This window comes from Lineus longissimus, chromosome 5 (genome assembly GCF_910592395.1).
Source record: "Lineus longissimus chromosome 5, tnLinLong1.2, whole genome shotgun sequence".
Lineage (NCBI taxonomy): Eukaryota > Metazoa > Nemertea > Pilidiophora > Heteronemertea > Lineidae > Lineus > Lineus longissimus.
Genome location: NC_088312.1, coordinates 6,270,295 through 6,294,700, shown reverse-complemented (window position 1 = coordinate 6,294,700; position 24,406 = coordinate 6,270,295). Strand labels below are relative to the sequence as shown.

Here is a 24,406-nt window from a genome sequence, read left to right as displayed (position 1 = left end):
CATGGAATTAAAATAATTCAAATTGAACTGGCTGGGTTAGATTTAATAAATTAGCCAATAGACAGGGCTGTTGTGTAAGGCCATTTTCTGGTCCGAATCCGAATGTGCGACGTATATTGATTGCTAAGCAGCTGATAATATTTATAGACTTTGTCCCTATATGCCTTTTCTCCCATGGTTTTATGGTGATACATACGTACTGTTGTATCGTCAGTGGACCTACATATGTGAAGGAATAACAAACCAACCAATTAAATGCAATATTTTTGTCCGATGATCTCAGGTTACATGAGCCAACTTGGAATACAACCGCTTTCAACTTTATTTGTGCTAATTAGCTAAAATTAATTAAAATGTTTTTCCGACACCATCAAGGCAAGACGATAAGGAGGACGACATGGCCTGCATACGAGTCTAGGGATAAGACATCATATGGTTGTGGTTGTGCCTTTGTCCTAAATTGGAAAAACATTGGCCAACAATAAGTGTCTCTTTCATCTCAATTCCAGGCATTATGGGAATTATGGTCTCCAGTGCTGTTCCTAGTTCTAATTCGCAAGAATGTGGCAACTTTCTTCATGCTAAAATGATGTTGGGTCTACTAGACAGGAGCATGGTTGTGGTTGTGCTTGTCCTAAATTGGAACCACATTGGCCTCCAGTGCTGTTCCTAGTTCCAATCTGCAGGAATGTGGCAACTTTCTTCATGTTAAAATGATATTGTTGAGATCATGCAGTCCATAGTTCCACTTATTCATATAAGTTATTGATATATAACAGAGACTTTTAATCACAAATTACAAATTAATCACAAATCACAAATTATTTTATTTCAATACACGCAAAGTGCACTATTTACAATCATATTTAGTGACATAGCTTCCATGAGCTTGAGTAAGGCAATACGAGAAAAAGAACAATAGTGTAAATGGCTAATTTACACAATACAATTTGGCAATTTTCTAACACTGAAGTGTAAAATATCACAGATTACATAATGAACTTTCCATACGAAAAAACCCATCATATTCACCATGGTAAATTCTGAATTTACCATGGTGAAGGGGATTTCATAATGGTGAATTGAGTACTTACCATGGTAAATATCATCTTGACTATGGTGAAATATTTTACAGTCCTAATTCACCATAGTGAATTGCTGTCAGTTTTGATGATTAACAAAGGTGAGGAAATACAAACATTTTTCTAAGGGTTGATCACTTAATGGGTTTATGGTCATATCGCAAGAAACAGAGAAGACCAAACATCTCATGGGCATTACCTTTTTTCGAGATGAACAACCTCTCAAATGAGTGTGCACGACACTTGAACTAGCAGCCTCCCCCGAATAGCAGCTTCTTACAATAAACGATACGAAATAAGCAAGTCTGCACTGGTACTACTTGCTAAGTGCACTTTAAAAAACAAGACTAACAAACTTTACTAAGACTGCTGAACACACATAAAATATGGTTATCAACTGAAAATAATCATTAGATATCAACCTCTACATTTATTTGTCCACACTGTGACTGTCCATTTGGCATGCCCTAGTCTTATAAATGCCTCTTTGTCTAACTTGGATGCAGAGAACAGCACTCAGACAGCCTTCATCCATAATTGCACTAACCATTTAAAGCGTCTTAGATCATCTAATTTTGCGCGATATCATATCGCCACGTTGTGAAAAGATTGTATTGTGATTTTCAAGTTGATTTCCTTGTGCTCCCCGTGTCTGGCTTCTCCAGGGAACGGAAATATGGTATATGAAGGATGAACTCGAGTTTATTCACATTATCCTCTTCATCCTGAAACGATGAGAAAGAACTTCAATTCATATCAAGTAGAACGCTTACTTACTTACTTAGATAAACCCTGTTACTCCAAGTGGCTGGTAAGTAACCAACAATATTTCACCATTTCCTCCTGCCTGGGCAGTTCTCTCAATTTGGGTTGAGTTCATCCAATAATATAAAGCATCTAAGCCTTTATCATCAAGCATCAAGCCAGGTTTCTAACAAATGATGCAATACATTTCACTTACTGGCTTCAAAACCTCAAATATTTGCTTTAAGAAGTTCTTATCATTCTCCTTATCCTTTTCCATAGCTTGACAAATGATCTCTTCCACTGACTCCATTGATATGCCACCCTTGCCCGACCGATCTACAGTCTGGAACAATTCCTGCAAGACACAAAATATATATGGTATGGTGGTACATCTATAATGGACAAGGAGTTTACTGATAGCGAAATTGCATCACAAGTAAGGTATCACACTTTTCACTTGGCATTTATGACATGAAGAGAACAAATGAGTCATTTCCGAAAAGCGGGCTACATGATTCATATTGCAAGCCAACAAACCTGTATGCAGGATGTTCTAAGCCCTAAAGGAGCGAGTCAGCAATGCAGAAAATCATGAGAGAGATCAGAAAATGATAAGCTATCTTGATTGTTTTTGGACAAATGATTAGTAGAGAGTGGACATTGATAACAGGACACAATAGCGGGGCCTACAGTTTGGTACTTACGACATACTGTACAATCCGCTCCTTTATTCTTGTCATATCAACCTTTTCAAATGCCTCAAGCACAGGACCGCTTAGTCCTTTGAACTTATTGATGAGAGCTGTCATCGTGTAGAACTCTTCCACTCCGAAGTATGTACTGGCACTTGTAATGTCATACACCTGAAAAAGGAAGCCAATTATTATGAATTTGGACAAAAACACTAGCAGAAGCCAGGCATGTGACGTTTACAATAGGATTTTGCCGGAAGGTGTCTCTACTCTGTACTATGTCACGGTACATCGTCACTATTCACACTTATTGAGGAAGATTTTTTTTGCTAAGACAAGCAAGACCAAGTTTCCTAACTAGATATGAGTCACCTGGAGACCGCCAATTGAAACCCATAGCACCCCCTAAATGGTCACAGAAACAGGTAGCGTAAATGTTTTACAGATTGAGACTTAACTCGATCTGTTAACTTTTTTGATCTTTTGTTCTATGAGCCTAATTTTATTTTATCAGAGGAGGTGACTGTAATGAAATATAGTCACTCTCAAAGGAAACAAGTTAAGAAAAGCCTTTAACATGTTTAATGCTTATGCTTATGCTTATGTTTAACTTTACCTGTTTTATATATTTTTCCTGAGCAGATGTCATTGTACCTGGTAACTGCGTTTTTATTTGTTGGTACAGGATATGACTGAAACAGAGATGAATAAATGAGTTGGATGGATAAGAGCATGCTGCTGCCACCTTACTGCAAAGGTAGTGACCATGGTTATGCGTTCCTTAACTGTTTTGCTGGAAACTCTCCTTTGGTTTTTAAAAGCGACTATAGGCAGGAGCCAGTCACTCTTATTTCACAGTGCATCAAAACTATTCTCCCTTGTGTGAGGAATATAATTAGATAATGGAATCATACACACATGCTACTAATGACGTGAAAACTACCAATTCAACCCCCAAACTCTATCGTCTCTCTCTAAGAGCAAGTGGTAAACCTTTCTCATGAGTGTGTAACCATTTACAGCTGAAAGGAAGGGACGGGACTCACCCGTCCGCATCTGTATCAAGTCGTTTAAACGTTTCCCTCAACACATCCCTCTCTTCCTCAGCTATGCCAGCGTCAACAAACTTAAGTGGATTAGGCGTCACTGCCTTCATGGGACTGGATGAGACTTCTGCACGGGGTGTGACGGCCCCCTTGTCCGGTGGTCGAGGGGTAGCCCCACCTCCCTCCGCAGGCAGATCTATCTCCATGTCAGATTCTGCATCATCTTCCCTGGAAACATTCATAATAAATTTTATGTTTCATGGTACCGAAACTGGCATTTCCAACATTTTCAATAAATATTTTGGACGTGCTTAAGATTCTAAGCTTTTAAAATATATTTCACCTTACCAATGAGTACAAGAGGGATGGATTTGATCATCGACGTTGGTGTGGCAAAAGCTCTGAAAATGTGAGAATGATTCTGAGGCCATCCTAAACCCAACACGTGACCCCTCACAGCAAAATCAGGCACATGTTGCTCTAAGCTTGGCACGTCGAGATGGACTGGTTGTTCATTTCACTGTTGTCTGCTTTTTGTGAATTGAAGACATTGATTTCTTCCATTAGCTTCTGGTGTCATTTACACACATCTTCTGTGCGGTTTTGTTGTGATGGGTCACATATGGTCTTGGTCTTGTTTTCAGAATGTTAGAGAAGAAACTCAGTATTGATGAGAGCTCTCCAAATTGGCTTCATCCAGAAGCTCCAGTTCCTCCTAAACTTAAGTTCAAATCACTAAATACGGCCAATTTGTTGACAGAGTGTGCACAATGAGTGAAAAATACAAGAAAGAATAAAAATTGGTTAAAAAAATATACATGTATCTAAATGAGGAAGTGACTAACACCAGGAACAGTGAACCTGTCTACACTGAAAGCTTTATTGTGAAACAAAATTAAAATGAACATGGACGAGAAGGCAACATCATTATCTCACCATGGATTTAAAAACTGATCAATTGTATCCATACTTGAACAGTCACTGGAATGACATGAAGTTAGGAGGAATCACTTCGTATGAACAGAGCTGAGTAACGAACCATTTTAACTGGCAAGGAACTTATAAAGAAAGAGCATGCAACAGTTTTATCTCCAGGAAACTGCTGGACCGGACAACAATATTGAGTCAGCATAAGGTTTATGGAGTGAGGTTGAGGAAAAATTAATGGTCGATTAATGGTATCTTTCTTTCATAAATGGTTATTTATTCATGATAAATCACTCAAAACCACATATGACAATTTGGAACCCGACGAGAGGGAAAAGTACAAATTACTCCATAGGAACCACACATGACACTTTTGTGTTGGGTTCTTTCATTTGGATAGGGGAACATGCAAACTGGATTTCAACTTTACAATGGTGGCTAGTGCAGTCAGGTTGGGTTGGTAGGGAGTGTATCGCACCCAACATACCTCGTAGGGGGCGGGCCAGGAATGGGCGTCTTATCCACACTGCAGGATAGAAATAAATGATCTAAATTCTGCACAGATATGACTTTGAAACTGCAAAGGAACATAACTGAATCCTGCCGAGTTCTCTGAATTCTGGCATGACAGCTGTAGACTCAATAGCTTCCCTGAAGTCCAAACCAAGATCGTGCTAGGTCATTTATCATGAAGGAAGTCAGGTCATATCAAACAAGGAACCCTATGCTCCGCCATGAAGGCTTCCGATAAGACCGGTCTTGAATCATGCCACTAGATCCCTACTTACTCTTCTTTTCCCCAGGAGGGTTTGACTTCGCTTCCAGCCTCCTCCATCCGAGCTGGCGACACAAACTTGATATTGTTCACAGTTAAGGTGGGATTAGGCTTAGGAACACCTGAAACACAAACAGCAGTATTCTCAATGACAATAAAAATAGTCTTTGTCGGAGCAAATGAAATAGCACAAGAGAAGCGCCATTGTGAAGGACTCCTTTTTCGATAGATTCCTTGCCAGCCGATAGTTTCCCCTTTCAAGGTCTTCTACTCCAGAAATTCAAGGTCTTCTGCTCCAGAAATTGAGATTAAGATTGGCTATTTTGTGGGCCACAGATCAAGGCAAACCACCATTAACATCTATAAGGGAATTACTCTCAAGGTACAAGATGTTACATGAATGTACAACTGCTTCAGCAGCATTTCACTCAGGTTAACCTAACAGTATTGGTGAGTGTATAGTTCAGGAGATTCCTCTCTAGTTTGGCTCGGTGAGTGTAGTTCAGGAGATTCCTCTAAGTTTGGACAGTCTCTAAACTGTGACAAGGCTAATGAAATAAATGTGGAGAGATTCCCAGTCGAGAATCCAGCAATTTCCAGTCAGACATACTCACCTATGTTTTGAGAATTATAAGTTTGACAGAAAGACTGAAAGGGATAGGAATTGTTAGATGTTATATAGTAACACACAAAGCTAAGCTATAAGCTGGGGTTATGAGGTAGTAATGGTTAATGCCCGGACGACAACGCAAGATGAGACACCATAGCCATAAGAAAGGGAGCATGAAGGGAGCATATTTTGCTTTTGGAAGGGAAGGGTTCAGGATCCAAACTTCTGGGTCCGTGATTCGAGACAGGAAGGATTTTAACCGATGAATTAGGCAGAGTGGATAATAGATTCTATGCAGTAGATACAGACTAATAGCTTTTTTTAACAGGTGTTGAAGTTTGAAAGGATTGCTTGGAAGAAAGACCTAAGGAATAAGGTATAAGGAATAAGGAAGAGGTACAATGATAGGTTTATGATTTGACATGAAAAACTGATGTACCTGTTGGACTGCCTAGTAACTCTGTTGAAAAGGAAAAACAATATCATATGAGCGGCTAAGTCAAGGTCGAAGGTTTATGGTCACAGGCAACTCATGTCCATGTAGCCGGTTGGTTAGCCTCCAGCTAGTGAAATATATTGGATACAAACAGCCTTCTTGCCAGGCACCTGGCATTAGATAGGAGTTTGGAAGTAAAGGGTGTCCCACAATCCAATTCTCATTAGTGGCGAATCTCTCTAATGTGTAATTGACGTAGAGCGGGTGGGCGTGGTTACCAATTTTCCCCTGTTTATCGAATGTTCACAAAGGTGGGCTAAAAATATCAAGGCATGTGCCTAAATTGCCTTTATGAGGTTGTTATTTTGACATTTTCCCCGTATGTGAGAAAAATGACTTTTACTACAAACAAGTCCACCTTTTCTTGGTGTGACGGATGTCATTGACCATTGCAGGATAAAATTATTTCAAAAGCAGTGTGTCATGCATATGACATCCATTACAAACAGCTAGAAACCGGTAGATAGGTAGGGTCCTTTGCTAATAAATAGCAAATAGATAACCAATTAGGAAATATGGGCCAGAAACATGGAAGAATGCAGTAAACAGCAATCTGGAATAAACTGAAACTTATCATCCTGGATTACTGAAAATGGTTAAAATAACTGCACAAGAAGTGGTTATTGCCAGTTTATTATAAACTAATGCGTAAAAAATTCACATTCACACAAAATGTTAAGATGCAAGCCAGCTGTAGTTACAGATTCGTCTTAATGGTGTGAGATATGTGACAAACAGAATGCCCCAAACATTTAAGAACACAAGTTACAAAGTATTTTTTTCAACAGTAGGGAAATACTTCTGACCCTCACCAACCAAGGGGTCAGATGCTTTGCTACCTGTAGCCCATATGAATTTATTGAATCCTGATGTTTGGGACATCCTGTACAGTTGTGATATGTCATCATGGAGAAGTTTCGCGCCATTTTCTGGTTTTGTGCACTGTACTGTCTGTTTATGTTGTGAAGAATAATACAGAGAAGTTATCTGTTACCCATGTTTGAACTGAGGGAACTGAAACATCTTTCAAAAGCATTGTTTTTCCTTGTTTTCAAGTCTCACCGCCCTCAGTTCAAATAAGGTCTGAATATAGAATAAAATCGCAAAACATTCAGTCGTTTGTTTTCTGTACCTCGATCAGGTGTTACTTTTAGTGTGTTGATGAACAAGTTGTACCCTATACAGACCAACTTGTCCAGAGGATATCGCAAATGCAGGTTTTGTGTGCAGAACGATCTAATGCAAGCTGTGGACGCAAGGGTAAAATAAAAGCTGAAGCAAAAGGCAAAAAGCAAAAAGCAAAACATGTCCATATTTTGAGGAGTCGATGCACGTGTTGGGTCCAATAAATCAAGCTCACGAAGAGTTAAAGACTCAGTTCTATGTGCATTTAACAAAACTGTGCAAGCTGCACACTCAACACTTTGTGCTTGTCAATTTCAAAACTAACACGAAAACCAGAAAATATGGAGAAACTAAAACACAATTTTCATCGACCGAATTGATGATTTTCTGTCAACAGATGAAGCAGACACTCCTAAGATGTGAGGAACACATTTAAACAACTAAGGTTATGTGAAATTGAGAGAATGAGAACATAGTGTTTGACTTTGGCTCAGTTTTCACTAGGTTAGCATGCACCAGCAAACTGCAAGCAATGGACAAGGCCTCATGATAAAAGAGCAGCACATGGAGACGTGATAAACGACGTATTCCTCATCCATGAAGGGAAAATCATACAGTCAGTGGTATGGCTGGGCACTGAGACAGAACCCCAGTTGTTGTTGGACATTCAGCAGCGACACTTCTGAATGGTTCAAGCTCATTTACTGAGCGTCTTCTGTTAAATCATGCATAGCAAACACCAGTGAACTCACTGTGAGTGGATAACTAACTACTCCTGATAAAATGCTGGCCCAGCCCTGACGTCAGGAGCAAAAGTCATGGTCTGTGGTTGACTTGAACCTCACACAGTTGTACATTGTTTTCAAATCACAAGATCTCTCTTGTTGTACAAATACACTGCATCCTGTCCCAAATTGGTCATTTCCATCGAAATTTACCTCTGTTATCAGAACACCTCTCAATTGAGAACAGCATTTGCCACTCACAAGAGTGATCTTAATGAAGAGGTTCTTCTGTATTTTGCAGTCGAAGAGTGAAAGTCCAACAAGTTCCTCAAATATGTTTCACATAAAACGTACCCCTGCATGAATTCATCACTGTACCCCATGTGAAGACTTTAATAATGAGCGGCCATTTTGTGAGAAATATGACGGTGAGACCAAACACAATTGCTGTGCCACTAGGGTGAACAAGCACCGCATCACGTAGCAAAAGAAAAGGTGTGTACCTATGTCAGTAGATATGTCGCTTAACTTTGGCACGGGTGGTTTTCTTTGAGTTTCTCCATATTTTATGTTGCTATCGTCGACTGATCTTCGTTGACGCTTTCTAACTCTAGCCTGTGCTGGTATTGTCGGCAGAGGTATACATGTACACTCACGTTTAAACATCCTATCTAAGCTTTGCTCTGATGGTAGATTAGGGAGGGGTTGGCGCGAACTGTGAAGCGACAACTTATTACCTCGGTCCAATATAGCAGGTGCAGAGAGGGAAGCTATAAAATTAGAATGGGGAACATCTAATAATTAGGTCTGAGGAAATCTAACGAAAGCAGCAAACCTAACTAAAGAAATAAGGAGTAAATAAAAGGACTAGTCTACTAAAACAATCAACATTAAAAGCAGTGAAATAAGCTATTGAAAAGAATAATTTTATCTGTTTCAACAATGTGCAATTCCTTTGGCAAACTATGGTGTGCTATGCAGGTTATCAGTATCAGAATTAGATAGACTGAATTCAATTTAAAACAACTGTTTATGTCTGACAAAGGGTAGAGTCTTTGATATCATGAAGAGGAGATTTATAGGCTTCTAGGAAAGAGCAGTGTTTAAATTATTAATGTGGGAACTAAATAGCAAGGAATAGTAACAGTAATAAGAAGGAATCTTAGACTACATGTACTTCTATGAGAGGGACGAGAATTCTAAATTCTCCACAAAGACAATTGGTCAAACTATTTGGATCTAAACTGAACTGAGGGTTAGAAAGAAGTATTACAAAGTGCAGCACACACTCACACCTACATGCATCTAACATGCAGCACACACTGTGACACAACATGCTTGTGAATCGGGTTAATAGACTGGAAGAAAGAATACGCCGTAAGTTCAATTTTCTTCAAACGAATTCCTAACCTTTTACAAAGTCATGAGCTTAACTCTTAAATGGGTAAATATCTCAAAGGATTTGCTGTCTATTTACAACTGTCCCTGTCCTTGGAGAGACCTATTTATTACATGCTACAGAAGCACCGTCAGTGATCCTGCAACTTGACACTGACTGAGAAAGTTGCAGATAGACAACAACTCTTATGAAATGGAAGAGGACACACGAATCAAGGTTTATGAATCAGCCTCACTACACCTCAAGGCATGGAAATTTAGGTCAAGCAGCCTCCACTGAACCATGGAACCTTTTTGACTTACCGGGTGGCTCTGGAACAGGAGGCCCTCGTGGTTTATTAATTTGGTGAAATCTGAAAGAGGTATTGATGATCATGACATCATTTAGATTTACTCTTTTTTACTGTCAACACTGTTACATTTACAATCTATTTTCCTAATACATGATCCTATACAAAAATTCTCAACATGGTATGACAAGATAAGTACTGAAAAGTACTGTCCTTAATACTAATAGAGAGTTGTCTTGATTAGAGAGGTCAAAGTGAATGGAAACAACCAATTTGGGACCAAAACCTGTGTCCTTAATAGAGAGGCTGTCCTTACTAGATAGGTGGCTGCTATTAAAGGGAGGTTCCATGGTAGTGTCAAATATAGCCATCTCCCACATTCACACTTACTTTGGCAATCTAGTTCCAATACCTCTTCCTAAATAGAGATCTTTAGCATCTGTTGGGAGCACCATAGCACGTAACCGAGAAAGTTCACCACTTATGTCAACCCTGTAAGTTTAAGTGATTAGAATTATATTTCATCAGCAAAATATATGTTACATGTTACTATGGTATATATTGAAGACCAAGATATGTAACTATGGTATAGATTGAAGACCCAATCTGGGTCAAGTCCCTCCTGAGCTCAAACATTTGATAAATACCAAATTCCTTAGGACTATGGACTTAAGAATAAGTATCATGCCGTACCTTTCTGTGAATTCCATTTTCTTCCCGCCCATCAGTAAATCATGCTGCATGCGATGAGGTAAGGCAGAGTCCAGTCGCCGCTTCATCCCCTTCACCTTTTCTATATGTTCCATTTCAGCTTCCAGTCGATCCCGCTGTGACCTGCAATTGACAATTGATGAGAATATTTAACTCACAATTGAAATTGAAAATGAAATTGAAAAATATTTCACTTTTTTTCAAATGTTCACGTTCTAAATCCCGGAGAGCGTTAACAGCCCTCCAACACTCATTCCAAGACACAGGCAAAGCAGGCTGTGGTCGCCAGATTAAAATGACCTCAAAAAAAAGTTATCCAATTTAAAATAAGGTGGAGGCACTTGAGGACAAAAGTCGGGTCTATTAAGCTTACTTTTCATCAACTGGTTTTTCTACCCTGTTTTTTTCTTCCCATCGATATCGGTCTGTATGAAGGATTACACCTTTCTTTTTATGATAGTATAAACTGTCTCGACTACCGAACATCTCCGGGTGCCGTCGAGGGATTGTGTACATACGCATGACTGTAGAGGACCTGGAAAAAAGTTTAATCAAAGTTAAAATACGTTCATGAGTAGTTTTTGTCATGCTGGTTCTCTCTGTCACCGTCGCAAAACCAGGTGACGTACAAGTAGGTCAATACCGCCACGTTTACCATGGCAATGAGATTACCACATTTGAAATCATCAGATTCAGACCAACTGAGCGATTACCATAATTATGACGTCCAGAGATGAGATCGGAGATTCGGCATTCGCATTCATTCATGTTGGTCCAGCAACTTTTGACCCGAAGACCCAGGATTTCAACGTAGGCTCAAGGACTGTCAGTATACCAGGCGGACACTACTTGACCTTAAGTGCAAAGTTCTTTAACATTGGAAAAACGTTCAGACCCCTATGTATATTTGTATAATACTTTGTATAATGCTATTATACTAAAAATCGTACAAGACCAATAGATTTATATTTTGTTGATTCAAACACTCTAATGTCTACAGAGGAACACCACATGGTTCCTATGTCAAACCATATAACTTCTTGTTCGAAAAATAATCCATTCAATACGATCAATCCAAATAGCGTGATTGGCCGGAGGGCTAATGCATGTTAATTTGAGTGTGAATTTGATTTTACAGTGAGTAGAGCTCCAACGGCATTCTATATTCAATGCAAATGATAACGGTAATCAATCAGTATAAGGCTTTTTATTGCATGAATGCAATATTATAACGAGGGGCACGCACTCTGCATTTTTCACCACAACTGCAATGAACAAAGTAGTTTTTCTAGGTTGAAGAGGAGCATGGTATTGCTTATGCAATATCTTTACGTACCAATATTGTGGTTCAAAATCAAGACATATAATAAGACGTTGATATTTTTCAATTGAAATAAAATAACGTGTGTGTCTCAAACATACGTTATTCTGCACCATAATACGAAGTATACTTGGTATTCATAATCAAGGACCATCGATACACCACTACCACCCATGCAGTGTGATCTTCACCTCGCGTCATCCGAATAATTCAGCACTTCATCTCATACCATCCAAAGACATAATGTATCACCATATAATTTTGGCAATTAAGCATTCATATAACCCAAGTCGTGACCATTATTCGTGAAGAATGGCACAGTCAGGGAATTATTGTACCGTTACCAATTAAATTTTGATCATTTAGTCATGAAGTCAGGCAAACAAACTTCGCATTATATGAACATAATTCGGGCTTGGGAACATACAAGTCTATCTACTTGGTCTCAAGCCAAGAAAGACCAATTACGAGCAAAGAATGTACAGGACATTCGAAAAATGTTCAACGTATTTCCAGTTCCACCCAAATGATGTTGAAATAAACTATGATAATGCATTGCTGAGATCTGGACATGTCTATTGATAAGTATTAAGGAGGTCACATAAAAGATACGAATTATATCCTTTACTTATTATCTATGGGAGAATGGTTACTGGTAGAAAAAAGTTACATGAATAGGATTCATTAGGCCATTAACTCTCAAAGGCTTACAAAATACTGTTATTTTCTGTTTTGTAAGAATATTGTGAGTGTGAATGCATCGTTAAGGAAGCTTTGTTATATATCTTGCCAATACTGTTAAGGAAACATACGCTGATTATGCCAAAAAGGACAGACACCTTCTCAACTCATTCAGAATGTTGTTGAAGAAGTTTTCTCTTTGCATTGTATCATCCTTCCATACACCATAATTTGCCCCTGAATATTCCATAACGACTTACTTGAAATAGGAGCCTTGGTATGGCAGATCATAATCAACTTGATTATCATCATCCAGAGGGATGTTCATTCCTCCTTGCATGTTCTGCATCTGAAATGATAACCTCAATATGTGATGATTATGCAACTATGTTTATGGCTTTGAACTAGGTGGGGGAGAAGGTCAACCAAGGGGCCCTAAATGTACTATATGCAGCGATGACCATTAGCTTAAGGATCGACCACAGGCGCCCCATTTTGGCTAGAGCTTGAAATCCTAAAGTGATAAGAACTCTTTCAAAACGAAGTGAGTGCCAATTTCAAGGGGGGAGTCAGTTCGGAGTTCTCCTCAGATGTTCTCCTCCTACTTACCATACAATTGCCCAATATTGTAGAGCTAAGCTAATATTGTCCTTAACTCTCAAGTCAATAGGTGTTTGAAAGCAAAGTTATAAGAAATGGCGAAACTGGTGAAAGGTTAAAGATAGATATTCTAGCCCTAGTTGAATGTTTTTTAGGGTCATGCTTGCAGGATGTATTTTAAATTAGCAGGTGAAAGCAAGGATGTTCTATTGAATGAAATAAACATAACACCTTTGCAGAACTGGTTTTTTGGTTCGGTTTGAAACCACCATCATGACGATGGGAGGGTAAGGGCGAGAGCGTTGGTGGAGGAACAATGCTCAAACACTCATTGAAATATCCTTTTGGTACACCGGTCATGGTGGTTGCAGCCTGAAAATGGGATGCATTATATAACAGTAAGGAAACAAGCAGTGAATATGAAAGCTCTGTGCAGTGTTTTTTTCATCAAAAGCATGAATTGTCAAAGAGAGACACAAAAGAAAGTTTGAATATCAACCCCAGGTAGAAATTCTGGATAAATGACAAAATTGAAAGCTCCAATTTTTAAACTGACAAATGATGATTTCCATTGACGTTTTAATGACTCAAGTCAATTACTTTCTCTCCCCCAAAAAACAAAAAATTGGAGAGCTGTTCACTCTCCATGAAAAGAGTATGATTTTTATAAGGACCTCCCCGATGCCAACTAACAGCTCTCCTGTACAATTTTCAATAATGTGAAAGCCGGCACTGTACCGGGTTATTATAACATAATTGTACTTGCCTCCTGAATGAATGGTGACCAGTTATACAAAGACATAGCTGTTGAATGACTTCTGTCCATATCGACTAAATACAGTAAAACAATGCTTCTACACGTAAAGTATAAGAACCTTGCACCAATGTGTGAACAGACATAGCTAATTTTTCAAACATCCAATGCTTTTGAAAGTATTCATATTCCCACAGGCGTTTTCTTGATCCATTTTTGCCAGACAAATCCAGTATTCCCTGGAGTTCGAGAGTAAATGAACCCGAATGACCAATCTAAGTAAGCCAACATGCAGACACCCAGCATTATGTTTGAGGGTATCCAAGTCATTTAAATCACAACATGTATGCTTAGAATTTTAAATCAGGTCTGAATTTTCATCCTAACTTTACGCAAAATGCAATGCATTAATTTCGTCGGAAATGTACCGGAATTTCAAAAAGTATTGTTTAAATCTATAAGTAGGCCTAAACATGATTCATGATTAGGGAACGACTTTCTATTGTCTACATATTGTAAATCCGAGAAAGTCCAATCTAAAGCATTCATCTACAATTGTAATTTTCAGGCAAGTAAATAGATTATATTTGTAACTATACATCTGTAACTGAATTTGTACTTGGGCATTCTGCATTTTATTTTCCTGGACCACCACTAATTACGAGAAGTGTACCCAACTCTTTTCACTTGAAACTTGACAACCCAATTTAGATAGAGGACATGTGATGGTTTGGGTTGGTAAATGTCATTAATGTCGTTGAGAAGTGATAACAAACTTTTCAAAGAAAAGACAGTTTTGTTGAAGCGAAGGAAAAAATCAAAGTAATCGAACTCACCCTTCCAAATGGCTTTCGTTGGTCTGTATCCATTAAAGGATTAAGATGGATTAATTTCGGCAACTCCACCCCAGGCGCATGTTGCATCACACTGGTTGGTGTACCGGGGCGACCGTGGATACTGGGTGTCATGTCGTCTCCATCTGAATTGTTCGTTCGCTGACTACGATTCGTACGTCTGGTGTGCGTAGCTTCATGGATTGGTTTCCGAGGTGAAATGCTGGGGAATTTATTTGGCAGTTGTGCCTGTGACATTTTTACTTCTGCCATAGTTATATTTCGAGGTCAAGTGAACTTGCCAATGTTTTTACGCAACAGACACTTCTCTGCTAGTTTTATGCTGCAGCTTGGCACCAACTATTACTATGTTGTTCTACATGATGACTCTAAAAAAAGACCAAAGGTGTATTAATGATATTATAATGAATATATAATGATATTATAATGAATAGAGTGCCTGTGCAGAATGTTTGATTTGCATGTTTGATACAGTAACAGAGAGCTGTACAGTGAGAGTGCAAAACTAAGTGATATCATTTACAAGTAGGGCCTAGGCCTACCTATGTGCATACTCATACTGTGGAGAATGAGAGTCAGGATGCGAAAACCTGGCATAGCCATAGGTTTAGCCTACATAGTTTAGCATTTGGAGGGTGGCTGTGTGTCAGACAGTGCAGACAGTGACAGTCAGACTCAGAGTCAGTGCCACGCAGTCCGGAGTCCCACTCCCAGTCAGTGGCACTTGCACTTGCACTATATTTGCATGACTATAGTTGCACTTGCAGTGCCCGCCAGTGGTTCCAAGACTGTCACGGAGTGAGGGAATTCAATAAAGCCCGTATTCGTAATGACCTACAAAGCACCAGGACAAAAAGGACAATAAAAGGTGGCATAACATACAAACCTCAACAGAATCAAACGTTATTCTTCGTTGTTTTGTCATTTTCTTTCCCAGCAAAGAAGATTGTTTATATTCTTGTCCTCCATGTTCCAAGTAGCCAAGTGACGTCATCTGAACATGCGTATTGATGGGTTATGGTCTCACCAGCCGGTGAGGAGGCCAGGCCTACCTGCCCCAAAAATGACACGACGTCATTTCATGCATACCCCTGTTCCAGCTGCTGTAGACTTGGCAGTAATACTCTCACACAAGCCTATACATTTCTGAATAGCTTGTCTGTTGTCGAATACACGTTTCAACGTCGTCTAGACATACAGTCATGCATAGACTGATGCAGCACAATGGATGAGACACCCTGTATGTTAAGGCAAATTTGAAAAATTTCACCTTTATGCCTTAATATAACTTCAAGATTAACAAGGATGGTGAAAAACAATTTTCATACACATCTAGTCATCACCTTGAGAAAGCCGACTGATGACTATTTCAGTCTTTTATATAAAAATAGGTTGTTGCGGCTTTTGTTTGAGTTTTACCTTGAGAACATGTGCAATCTCACAGGAACCAGTCGATGTCAACATCATGTTGAGCTATAAATGTCATGCGGGGCCTGCTCACCGCGTAAGTGCACAGAAGAAACTGGTATTTTCCTCAAATAATCGTCAGAGCTACCCCTTCACAAAAAAACATCGGACATTTACATTTGAACAAGTAGCAATAGGGATGGAGTAGGCCCATCTGTTTCCATGGTAATCACTCGAGATTGAAGAACTAGTTTTTTGGCCAGACCTGATCACCACTGGCCTGGCTAGTGAGACCTATGACCTTTGAACACCTACTTTCCTTGTTTTCCCGATAGGGGCGCCACTGTCCAAGCTGAAAAACATGAAGAGTTCTCTTTCCCATGGTTTACATTTTGGATATTTAGATATTTTCTTGTAATGATAACTCTACTATGGTATGATATTTAGAAGTATGTCAGACGAGATTTCATAGTAGATATATCAAAGACATTTCTCATGTATCTAGATTTGAAAAGTTACATTGTCTTCATAAATTAAATGTTTCCTTTGATGTGATATTCCTGATATTTGTTCTTTAAACCTGGCCTGATTGTGAACGTCTCATCTCTCTCACCATGCTGTCAACACAGAGGAGCAGCCAGCTAGGTCTGATTCGGCCTGTTTGTGACCGTCTCATCTCTCTCACCATGTTGACAACTTGGCAGAGCACCCAAGACTGATTTGCCTTGACTGTGACCATCTCATCTCTCTCACCTTGTCAACATGGTCGAGCAGCCAGGACTGATTCGGCCTGACTGTGACTCGACTGTCTCATCTCTCTCACCATATTGACAACACCGTGGAGCAGCCAAGACTGATATGGCCTGGCTGTGACTGTCTCATCTCTCTCATCATGTTGTCAACACGGTGGAGCAGCCAGGAACTCTAGTTTTTGTACAAGTACCAAGGCAAAGGCATCACTCCTGGTACTATGTACTAGTAATGTTATTACAATCAGAAAAATCATCAAAAGAAAGCCAACTTTTAAATTCATATCCAATTTATTCATACCAATAACCAACAATAAGAAGTAAATCATGTAAATATAGATCTATTGAACAATGTTGACAAACCAGGCCGTAGCCCAGCAAGGTTAAATCTTAGGAGCACAAATTCTGTGCGTGTATTCTGGTTTTAAGAAAAAGCTGGGTGCCCCAATCATAATCCCCCATCACACGTGAAATAATGGAATCACAGCCAATTCCATGCTAAATTTTCCATATGATTAACTTGACAACCTGAATATACAATTTGAATACTGGTTTATCAGGTCAGGACACATGCATAATAAAATCGAAATGGGGCACATCAATTTAAAACTACTTTTTAATTTTGAGTATTTTCTCTAATGTTCTATTTTCTGTCAAATCAAGAACAGCATCTGCAAGTTTTTCGTAATCATCAAGGACATTGTGGAGATGACAAGAAATCCTCACGTACAAGATGCCTTGGACAGCCTTCATCGGCACCTGAAAAAGACAAGAAATGATGATAACCATTTTACGATAGTCAAAACGAATGGTACAGACTATGCCGACACAAGGCGCCGACATCACCCAATGCACTGTATCATGATTTCATGATTTCATTAGATGACAATAAATGCAGCATGCATAGTGTAAAGATCGTTGCTAAAATATGACGATGGTTGATTTTGACCATCAACCTTCCTCTTCCCTACTGCTCTGAATGCAATGTTTCGAAGTGAGAACGTGAAGACGAATGATACAGACTACTTTGACATCCAGACACCACCCAATGCATTGTATCATGATTTCATTAGACAACAGTTAATGCAGCATGCATAGTGTAAAGCCTGTTGCTAAAATGTGACAATGCAAAGAAAACTGGCGACACCTGAATCATTTCCATCACAGTCTTACCTCAATCTTGTATCGATAATACAACAGATCCTGCACAACTTGAGATGTTGTCGCTTCAACAGCACCACAGTTTTGATACAGGTCTTCGGGTAGTTCAACGCACACCATAGAGGCTGGAACAACAGATACAACACCGATCAAGCTAATTAAGAATGTTTAACAAGTGCACTCACGAGATTTGAACACATAAGGCGGCAGCCATCTTCGATTTTGACCCAGCGACCTTCTTCTCGACAGGGTTCTTACTAATGCCTACATGTACCCACTCACCAAATTAGGCTTTGATACGTAAATAACTTCTCCAGATACACAAGGACATTTCAGGCCAGTTGAGAGTTAAAAAGTGGCACCGGCCGGTTATCGAACCTAGGACCTTCCGATCACAAGGCCGATGCTCAATGCTCCCAAGAACCCCACTGTGTACGATCTTTCTAATGTCGATCAATTCACGGCATACTTACCAATCATATCTTCAGGAGCAAACATCTCAGTGTTCCACTTGGACGTCAGAAGCTTTGCTATAGAGAAAAGTGTATTTTATGATACAAGCTTTTATAAGCCAAACTCGAGCAGCTAGACGTATTCTATCGTATTACATGTATCTCCAACTTCACATCTGTTGCAAACACAGGGTGAAGAATCGAGAAGTTTTCTGATGCATCGAGCCGGTGTTACCATCTGCAGCGTGTGAGGTACGATGAGAAAATGAAGATGGCACTATGTTGGTTCATCATTGGTCACTATAGTTTGCTCCAAGATGATGAAAAGCCCAAGAGAAGTAGTAAAGATTAAAGCGATATGAAAAGTTTCTCATCACCTCAGAGCAAAACTGTCATGGCTCTAAAAATGAATCAACCTGCCTTGGAGGGGAAATACTCCCTGGAGAATAACTCCTCCAAGTGCACAGCGAGTACTAGAAGTGTAAAGAAGACTTGTATAATCTCCATGAACAAAGGATTCGATGTGTCAGTGACTAACCTGCTTTGATAGCAAGACCATGCATGTATTCCCTAGCCCTCTCCACTCCAACAGCCTCCCAAAAATCAATCACAGGATGAAGTGCAAAGAATGATGTATAATCCTTCAAACCTGAAGATCAAGAACAAAAGTAAACGAAAGGTGGTAGATATCTGCTGAGGTAATTATTCAATTGGGGTGTTCGAAAACTTGCACCGTGCTTAAAATGGCAGGCAGATGTGATCTTTGAGAAAAGATAGCAGGCGATCCTGCAAGTGTTGGCTTTGTGATCTCCACAAATTTGTTTTGTTGCATCACACTGCAGTTCTTTGGCAAAAATAGAAGTAATTGAAGAAGTTAATATAAGCATGTGATAAATGTGGTCCTCATTTGAAAGGGTCAGAAGACAACTTATGATCAGAGCCAAAAAGCTTACCTGTCCAAATGAACTCCCGGTTAAAACCTTGCCCAGTTCCATGTGAAAGTATAAGAGATCGTGTTGAATCCTGCAGTTCCTTCTTCACATACAAGATAGCACATCCTTTTGGGCAGCAGAGCCATTTGTGGCAATTCGCAATGTAGTAATCTGGGTTAAGCCGAGTCAAGTTCAGGGGAATGTTTGGAATGGTGTGGGCCCCATCTACCATCACTGGAACACCTCTGAAATTGAAGATATTTTCTCAGGCTCTTCTGAAGAGCAGTCCACACCCAAATTAGAAACAATAGCTTTTTCTTGATTACAAGCTTCTTTACCAGGGTTTAATTCAACTCTGAAAGTCATAGGTAATATGTCATTTTTACATTAGCAGGTATAAGAAGAAGAAAAGACAACACCCCTAAGAAAGCAAATAAGTGAAGTTAAAATATAGAGATATAAGCAATATTACCTTACCTTTCATGACATATGTCAATGATTTCTTGCAGCGGCATGATGAATGGAGTATTACTTGGAATGTGATCAAAGATGGCGAGTTTGGTCCCAGCCTCAAGGTTAGCACTTACGTAGTCAATCAACTGAAATGAAATGGAAATGGAACTCTGGATGAGATGGATCACGGAGAGGGGCAGAGTGTTGGAATGTTTTCTTCTGTCAGCTCTCCATTTCATAATTAGTCTGCCTTGTCAAGTTTTAAATGGTCGCGGCACAAAAAACCGAGCTTGTTTTAACATAGCCTTAGAACATTAACAGATAGATCTTTGAGCTTAGAGGAATACAGTGGAACCTCCCTTAGCCGACACCTCTCTATTAAGGACAACCTCTTTTTTATGGACACCACATTTGGTCCCAAATTGGATGATTCCATTCAATTTGATCTCTCCAATCAGGACAACCCTCTATTAAGGACAGCACTTGTCAGTCCCAAGGGTGTCCTTGAAAGAGAGGTTCTACTGTAATTTGAATAAATAATCCTTTAACTAGAATTTTATTCCTTCAAAGACTAAGTGGAATTGTCAAGCAAACGGCTGATAACAAAACTGATAGCCAACTCACCTGCTTTTTATCAACGATTGGGAATGTCACTTGGATCTCCTCCAGTACAGCACCAGTTGTATCACAGATGTAGTTAATCAACTTTTTAACAGCACCTAAACATAATGTAAATCGACATCAGGAAGCCGCTGTGATGTAGTGGCTCAGACTCTTGACTTGCGGTCAAGAGATCCCTTGTTCGATCCTAACTGTCGGCATGAGATTATAGGAAGGTCTCTTTGTCTAACTCGCCTCTCTCCACCTAGGTGTACAAATGGATACAGAAAATGTCCAATATCCAAATATCCAAAGGTTACACTGCCGGAAACACTGATACGGATACTAATTCTGATTTTTTTCTGACCAACAGTTTACGACTTTGTACTGATCACAACAATCAAGCAATGATTTTCACTTACCATAGGTTGTACTAAGGAGAAAAATCTTGTCCCCCGGAGACCAATTGATGTTTTTGATGACAGTATTGACAGCAGTTGTGACGTTGTCTATCAGAACAATATCAGTTGGGTCAATGTCTGCAAAGAGGATCACATCGTATGCTGTTCGTAATTACTGGTGGTCCAGAAAAATAGAAATGCAAATACACATGATGCCCTAGCGCAGTTATTACGCATCCAAATTTGCTGAAACTTGGTATTTATAGTATTTGTATATCTGTCTACACAACGTCAGTGCTAATTGAAAATTTTCAAATTCAATTACAAGTTACAAGTTTCAAATTCAATTAAAAATTACAAGTGCAGACGGTTCAGCCACCTTGCGGCCATACTGGGTAATGGATTGAGCCAAAAACTGCTGAGCAATTACGTAGACTCCACACCCCAATCCCACTATACTATGAAACTAATCGAACTTCCAATCTGCGAGTAATCGCCCCAGTCCAATGCACGCACGTGCATGCACAGACCATGTTAAACCAAAATCCCTCCAAAACTCTTTCGGAGAATAATAACGAGAATGGAGATGATAAGATTCAGGGACAAAAAGGCTGAAAGTCAGCATCTCATTGGTGAGACAAACTAAACATTCACACAATTCTTACCCAAGAATTCTGCTATTTTTCTCGTCGCATCTATCATTATGGGTATCATTTCACGATCAAAGAATCTTAATGGCTGTTGGTCAATATAGCGCTGAAATGCCTGAAATGAAATTCAAATTGTTTATGAAGGCTCATTAGGGAACCACATTGTTCGAATGTACACAATGTGATACAGTCCAAATCACAATCGTTATCTCGTAAGTCGTGTCGTTGATGTGCGTAGGTTGTGCATAATATACGCGTAACATCGATAAGTGTGTCACTGGTGCGTTGTTGAAATGCAACACACACGTATGTTGCACATAACCGACGCAAACCAGGATGGATGTCAATTGTGACTTGGACTGTACAAGGCCTGCAGCTCTTACCTTCTCTGAGCTTCCAACATTGATTCCAGAGCTTTTCACAAATAACTCCACATTCAAGAAGATGAGTATATTCAGCAGAAACTCAAACTGACAATTTCTGCTGCTTATTCGCTCACTAATATTACCTGAGCAAAGTCTAGAGCAGGTTTTAAGGAAGCACCAAAAGCACCATGGTTGAGGAATGTCCCCCAGTCATCATCCAAGTGGAAGAATTTCTTCTTCATTTCTTTCCCAAATGGTGTCCGACCAGCATCCTCAACTGATGGCAGAGCAACTGGGAACTCTGGGGGCACATAGTCATCCTAAAAAAGTCGGAAGTTTGTTTTGTTGAAATGACTGCATAAAAAACACAATACATGTAATCGTTTTGATGAATAAAAGAGTCTCAGTTTCAAATTTTACAAATAATTCACAAATTTTATGCATCACATTTTTAAAATTAGAACCTTTTAAAAATATTGATTCATACAGACTTGGGACAGCTGAGACTGAGAGACAGGGCAAATGGCCATACGTTGCATCGATGGAGACTAAGCTCTGGGGATCAAGGGAGAGCAAGAGATGACAGCCAGGTTTATTAGAGTCATAGGCCTGATTGGGTATAGTATAGCCATCAATAGAAAATCGAATGCTCAGAGAACATGGAAGAAGATCATCTCTATATCATACCTTTCTTGTGAGAAGATCTAGAGCAGACGGAGCTATAGCACCGGCTAAGTAATCCCTCCTCGAGCACAGCTGACCAAAACCTGAACATCCATCCAGGGTAGCTCTCTTAGGGGCTGGAGTGGCTCCTTCACCATTCAGCAAGTCTGTCATATCCAGGGTCACTTCTTGCTATGATTATCAGACCAGGCTAAGATTAATATCAGACCTAAAAAAGGAAAATATAATTATTCCTACAATGAAATGTTATTTCAGGCTGTTATAATTAGTACTGTTTAAGATGTAGTCATCAGTGAATAAGAGAGTTAAGTTAACCCGCCTGGTTAGTGTCCGTGCTAGGAGTGGGGTGTGTGTGCGTATCTGGGCATCTCAATTCAGGCACAAGTTTTTGGGGGCGGTGAAGGGGGAGGGGGGGGGATATTCATATACCTCATACCAAGGGTCAAGATTAAGATGATAAGGCCCAGTCAATCACTAAGTATGAGGCACTGAGATTCCCCATCAGATGCATCCTGACCCCGGATCCTGACATCAGGTTTTCTTTACTGTAGACAATGTCGTATTTCTAGAGAGGCGGAGTAGGCCGAGGGCAGGCTATATTCATATTGCAAACAATGGTGCAACTGCAAGGGTGGCCAAAATGCTGACCAAGTATTATTTTGAGACCCTGGAAGAGGTTCTTTCAGATACAGAGCATCCGCATACTTACCAATCAACACCCAGCAGTTAACTACCAAGGAGATGATGAACCTGGAGGATTATGAAACTCTCCTCAACAAACTCACTACAACGTGTACAAAATGTGCGAAGAAGTAAACAGCGTCAATATTTTCCACATTTGCCGGGACTACCAGTTACGTCTCATTAGGGAGTTTTTTTTGTATTCATGTGCGGCCGTAGTTTCTAAAAAAATCATTGATTTCTTTGTTCTCACAGTATGTTAGTGTTGATTCAGCAGTTGTTTTGGCAAAGACATATTTTTTTGGAGTTTCTGAAACCTAGAACGCTACTCAATAGGCGGCTAACAAGAAACTACGCATTTTACTGTTGTTGCCGACGTATGTGTACACTGAACTTGGAATGTGCGTCGGCCCCGTGTTGAAATGCCGTCCAGTGCCAATTGGTGCGTTTTTCGCTGATTTGTGCAAAATTCAACATATCTCAAAAGTTCAATGGTTGACCCTCGATTTTTTTTAATTTTTGTGTAGCGTAAGCAACTGTCTTTCATGGGAGAATGGTCACTGTAAGAATTATTCAGGAAGAAATGTATAATATTTGGGGTTTTTCGTGATTGTCCGGCCCAATTGGCAATATTGCCATTTGGGATGGTGAACACAGAACAGAACTAGGAGCAAATGCGACGCTTATGATTTATTTAAAGAAATAAAATGCCTGATTTAACATCCTGCAGAATCAGGGGAATCGGGCGTTTCCAGTGATATACGACACAAATGGGTTGTCCTCATGCATTTACTTTGGAAACGCATTTTAAAGTAGATGTTACGTCCTGTTAATGGGGCACGTCATCATCGCGTACATTTGGGAAAAACTCCCTAACGAGACCCAAGGTTTTGGAGACGACAGGACAGCCTAAATCACAACCAACCTCTTCCAGCTGGTTATCTGGTCAGGTTGGGAAGACATTGACACAACCTTCAAAGGGTCCTCTAGCTGTACACGACAATATTACACTTGCGTTCTACATGGGCGATACAAGG

General features: G+C 39.7%; 1 protein-coding gene across 1 annotated transcript; it reads right to left on the bottom strand.

Annotated features, from left to right (window-relative positions):
- Window positions 1–812: 812 nt before the first annotated feature.
- LOC135487744 (uncharacterized) lies at window positions 813–23,470 on the bottom strand. The gene is made up of 29 exons (XM_064771814.1): window positions 23,398–23,470; window positions 22,692–22,896; window positions 22,148–22,324; window positions 21,655–21,754; window positions 21,011–21,127; window positions 20,613–20,707; window positions 20,013–20,134; window positions 19,557–19,780; window positions 19,142–19,252; window positions 18,625–18,681; window positions 18,164–18,276; window positions 17,604–17,749; window positions 14,817–15,090; window positions 13,458–13,598; window positions 12,887–12,975; window positions 10,998–11,159; window positions 10,607–10,747; window positions 10,304–10,405; window positions 9,927–9,976; window positions 8,729–8,995; window positions 6,319–6,339; window positions 5,283–5,391; window positions 4,982–5,020; window positions 4,504–4,548; window positions 3,568–3,795; window positions 3,138–3,213; window positions 2,534–2,692; window positions 2,044–2,184; window positions 813–1,807 (listed from the first exon to the last, which is right to left on the bottom strand). Exons 2-29 carry the CDS (start codon window positions 22,839–22,841, stop codon window positions 1,706–1,708), a joined length of 3,558 nt encoding a protein of 1,185 aa, XP_064627884.1. The 5' UTR covers window positions 22,842–22,896; window positions 23,398–23,470; the 3' UTR covers window positions 813–1,705.
- Window positions 23,471–24,406: the final 936 nt, after the last annotated feature.